This window comes from Mustela nigripes, chromosome 17 (assembly GCF_022355385.1).
Source record: "Mustela nigripes isolate SB6536 chromosome 17, MUSNIG.SB6536, whole genome shotgun sequence".
NCBI classification, from domain to species: Eukaryota; Metazoa; Chordata; class Mammalia; order Carnivora; family Mustelidae; genus Mustela; species Mustela nigripes.
In genome coordinates, this window is record NC_081573.1 from 10205509 (window position 1) to 10210302 (window position 4794).

At 59.2% G+C, this 4794-nt stretch overlaps 1 protein-coding gene across 1 annotated transcript in view; it reads left to right on the forward strand.

The window, feature by feature from the left end:
* The first annotated feature begins 255 nt into the window (after positions 1–255).
* Positions 256–4794, forward strand: part of EPS8L1 (EPS8 like 1) — an 11264-nt gene continuing 6725 nt past the window's right edge. The window contains exons 1-7 of the mRNA XM_059382561.1: positions 256–359; positions 969–1021; positions 2628–2668; positions 2797–2855; positions 3382–3543; positions 3878–4027; positions 4527–4609. Of these exons, the coding sequence (XP_059238544.1) occupies positions 1005–1021; positions 2628–2668; positions 2797–2855; positions 3382–3543; positions 3878–4027; positions 4527–4609 (512 nt within the window). The 5' untranslated portion in view covers positions 256–359; positions 969–1004. The remainder of the gene's footprint in view (positions 360–968; positions 1022–2627; positions 2669–2796; positions 2856–3381; positions 3544–3877; positions 4028–4526; positions 4610–4794) is intronic.

Below are 4794 nucleotides of genomic sequence, written 5' to 3' on the forward strand. Positions count from 1 at the left end.
CAAACAGGTGCGACTCAAACATCTGACCTCCCAGAGGTATAAGGGCAAGTGGAAGAGGCTTTCTGAGACAGAGCTTCTGCGTCTCTGGCCGAGCGTGATGCCCAACAGCTTGCTGTCCTTGAGCTAGTGTTATGACAGAGACCGTCACAGCTCCTGGCTCCCCGCAGGCCGCTCCAGTCCCCCCCACCCCACCCCAACCCGGGTGTCTGTGCCAGCCCCGCCCAGGGGCCAGGGCGGTGGGGCTGTGCCCCGTGAGTGCGCTGGTATGCGGAGGCGGGCGGGCCCGGCGGGGAGCAGGAAGGACGGGGCAGGCATTTGGAACCCTGGAACAGCAGAGAGCAGGGCCTCTCCGGTGGCAGGTGAGGAGGGGGCCCCCGCCAGGAGGGGCTGGAGGTCGGGACTCCTGGGGAGCAGGAGCAGGGGGCTAGGACACCTGGATCCACATACCAGGAAGGCTGGCAGACCTAAACCCATGAGTCCTGAGGAGGTGAGGGCCGGGAGATGGATCGGACAGTTTGAGGTCACAGTGGCTGAGAAACTGGCTAAATGGCTCTCTGAAGGGACTTGGAGACAAGACGCTTTGGTTCTTAGGGTCCAGAAGTTCTGAGCTGGAACTCCTGGGCCCCTGAGATTAGGCTAGAGACAGGATCCCTGGAAAGAGGAAGCAAAATGGGATACACATAGATTAGGGAGCCAAATGCATGGATCCCTGAGAGATTTGGGGGGCAGAGTACAAAGTGTGGAGGAGGAAGGGCTGGGGGCCTGGACTCCTGGGTCTGAGGGAGGAGGGGATGGCGGTTCTAGACTCCCAGGTCTGAGGGAGGAGGGACTGGGGGTTCTGGACTCCCAGGTCTGAGGGAGGGGAAACTGGGGGTTCAGGACTCCTATGTCTGAGGGAGGAGGGCCTGGGGGAAAAAATCCTTGGTACAGTTGGCCAGGTCAGGCCCTCAGTCTCTGCTGGTTCCCAGGGCACCTCTAGGTGGCAGGAGCTTCCCATTCTCACCATGAGCACCTCCACAGGGTAAGTGGTCCCACCCCTGGGCTACCCAGCCCCTTCTGCCACCCTCTTCCCCGCACCCCCAGGGGGCATTCGCAGCATTCCCGGTATGGACACTGAGAAGGAAGCCTGTACTCCCTCTTCCCTGCCCAACTAACACTCAGCAGGGGGGGGGACCCTGGCCACAGAGCCTGAGTCTGAGTCTGAGCTCCTCTGGGAAACAGAGCTTGACAGGATAATGAAGGTACAAGATTAGCAGACTCTGACCAAGAGCAGGTGCTCTGCTCCTGGGAGCCACTGTTGCCGTGGTTAGCTTGTTGTTAAATATTGATGCTTTGCAGACAAATCTGGGCGTTGTTGTTTTCATTGTTTTTTTTTTAAAGACTTATTAATTTCATGGGGCACCTGGGTGGCTCAGTGGGTTAAGCCTCTGCATTCGGCTCAGGTCATGACCTCAGGGTCCTGGGATCAGCCCGCATCAGGTTCTCTGCTCAGCAGGGAGCCTGCTTCCCCTTCTCTCTCTGCCTGCTTCTCTGCTTACTTGTGATCTCTCTCTCTCTCTCTCTCTGTCAAATAAACAAATAAAATCTTAACCCAAAAAAAATTTTTTAAAAATTTAAAAGACTTATTAATTTCAGAGAGAAATAGCATGGGGGAAGGGGCAGAAGAGAGAGTGTCTTCAGCAGACTCCACACTGAGCGGGGAGCCCCATGTGGGGCTCGATCTCATAACCCTGAGATCATGACTGGTGCCAAAACCAAAAGTCCAACGCTTAACCACCCAGGAGCCCCTGGGCTGTTTCTAATAAAATTCAAGTCTTCTGGAGTGAACAGCGAAAAGAACAAAGAGAGGACCATGGGAATAGCTGTATGGGAGATATAAGGTAGTGAGTTCTCCAGCACAGAGGTAATCAAATTGTGCAGAGAACTGACTGGTAGGAGCAGGATAGGGAGCAGAGGTTTGACTGAAAGTGTGTGTTTTCCGTCCCTCATCCCTGATCCCACCCGAGCTCTGAATCTCTGTCATATCTGTGGAATTCTTCTTGGAGAAGGTGACCTAGAAGGGCAGGCCAGAGCAGGAAACAGAGAAGTATTCGGCTGGGAAGAGCCAGGCCCATGGGAATAGGAGGGGAAGATAAGTATCTGTCTACCCCAAATGTTAATGCTGTTGTAAACCCCCCCCTTTATTGAGCACCCGCTGTTTGCTACCCTTTGTACCATGGCACTGAAAGTTAAGTTATTGAGGCTTTGAACCCTCTCAACTTTCCGTGTGTCCACCAAGCGCTCTGCCAGACGGCGGCTAACAGATTACTAACCCCTATCTCACAGAAAGGGAAACTGAGGCAGGAGAGATTAGGTCTCCTGTCCAGGGTCTTATGGCAAGGCAGTCTGGACAGGGGAGCCCAAGCCAGTTCTTTGCGACAGCTGAGACCATTCTCTCCACCACCACCTGCTACCACACTGCCTTACTTGTGTGACCGGCCAGCTCTGGCCCTGCCCTCCCCTGCTCAGAACACTCCAAGGTTGCCCACTGCCTTCACAGTGAAGTCTTTGCTGCTCTGCTTGGCATTCAAAACCCCCATGCTCTCCCAATTCCCATGGCCCTTCTCACTCTTTTTTTCCTTAACCAGCCCAGAAGCTGCCCCCAAACCAAGTGCCAAGTCAATCTATGGTGAGTTTGGGAACAAGAAACCCCCAGGCTGAAAGCAGGTCTGAGGGAGGAGGGGCTGGGGGCCTGGACTGCTGGGTCTGAGGGAGGAGGCACTGAGTTTTCTGGGTTCATTCTCCTCTCCCCCACAGAGCAGAGGAAGCGGTACTCCACTGTGGTTATGGCTGACGTTTCCCAGTATCTAGTCAATGTGAGTTTGGGGTCTGCGTTGCCCCAGGGAGGCTTGTGGGAGCAAAGGCAGGCAGGCCTGGGAAGATGATAGTGTTGAAAGCAGAAGGAAACCGGGAAACTGAGTTTGCTCATTTGCAAGATGGGCTGTTCCTGCCCCCCGCCTCAGAAGTGGGCATTTGTCAGAGGAAGTCCCTTCCACTTGAGTCTGTGCTGGACAGTCAGGCCATGGGGACAAACATTAGGTACACCTGTGTGAGGACGGCTCAGACCAAGTGTGCCCGGTGCTCTAACGGAGGCAGAGGAGCTTAGAGGGGACTGGACAGAACCAGTGCCTTCAAGGAGCCTCCAGTGTTCGGGGAAGCTGGACTCAGGTGCTGGTGGCTCAGATGAAAGCAAAACTCAGGGCCCTGGGAGGGGCCCCATTGGTGGAGCCCGAGATCGGGAAGGCTTTCAGGAATGGTGTTTAGTCTCCGGTGGAAAGGCTGATATGAGCCCCCCACCCCGGGGTCCTCCTGGGACTCCCTGCTTTCTCCGCGACGTGCCAGCACCTGGTGACGTTCTGCCTGGGTGAGGAGGATGGCGTGCACACCGTGGAGGACGCCTCGCGGAAGCTGGCCGTCATGGACAGCCAGGGCCGCATCTGGGCCCAAGAGATGCTGCTGCGTGTGTCTCCGGACCATGTCACACTGCTTGACCCCATGTCCAAGGTGCCAGGGGACACGTGTGTAGCAGAAGCGGCTGGCGGGAGTGGGGGGAGGCCCAGAGACTTGACCCCAGGAACTTCTGAGTGTGAATCCTGTCCCTTACATATCCTTTCTCTGGGAACTTTGGGAGAGATCTCCGCTCCTTTTTCAAGCATCCTTAGTTCCTCTATTAAACTGGGGCGCTATCTGGAAACCCCCAGTACAGCGGGGCCACCGTCCGGAACCCCCAACCACGAGCGGCTGCCTGAGCAGTGTCTCTGTACCCGCGGGCACTGCTGTCCCCATTGAGTCCCCGCAGCTCTGGGCCTCAGTTTGCCCGCCGTGTCCCGGCCCGCAGGAGGAGCTGGAGTTGTACCCGCTGGGTGCCATCGTGCGCTGCGACGCGGTGCTGCCACCCGGCCGGAGCCGCTCGCTGCTGCTGCTCGTGTGCCAGGAGCCCGAGCGCACACACCCCGACGTGCACTTCTTCCAGGGCCTGCGTCTCGGGGTGAGCCCGCCAGGTCGGGAGAAGCCAGGCCACTGGGACGGGGCAGGGACCCTGTGGATTCCGAGAGCCGGGCTGGTGCGCAGGTGGGGTGGGGACTGGGGCGGGGCCAGTTGAGGGGGCGGGGCCTGGAAAGTTCTGGGAGGGAGGGGGTTTTGAGGACAGCTGGACCGGTTCGCGATAGAACGTGACGAAATGGAACCGAGCATCCGGGACAGAGCACGACAGCACGTGGGGGAGAGGGTCAGGGAGCGGCGGGACCTGGAGGCGGGTATGGTCTAGGGCCGAGGCAACACCGGAACCGGCCTCTGGGCCTGACGAGAGGCCTAGGGCCGAGGCAGAGGTGCAGTGCGGGCTAGTGTTCAGGGCGTGGGCGTGTGTGGGGCGCCCTGACTGGAGGGGGTCTGGCGCCCAGCCAGGGATCCCATCCTCGGGGCCGATGCCGGGGTACGCGGTACGCGGTAGGCGGGGTGGGGACCTGGCCTGACAGCACCATTGGCAGGCGGAGCTGATCCGCGAGGACATCCAGGGGGCTCTGCACGACTACCGGTCGGGCCGCGGGGAGCGCAGGCCGGCGGCGCTCAGGTGAGGGTGCTGGGCTGGAAGCTGGGGGAGAAGAGGAGGACGGTAGGATCTCTGGGAGGCCAGCTTCCCCAACCCCCGCCTCGGTTTTCTCCCTTCCTCCTCCTCCCCCCTCCCCCCGCCGCCTCGGTCTCCCCCCTCCCCCACCACCGCCACGGTCTCTCCCCTCCCCCACCGCCGCCTCGGTC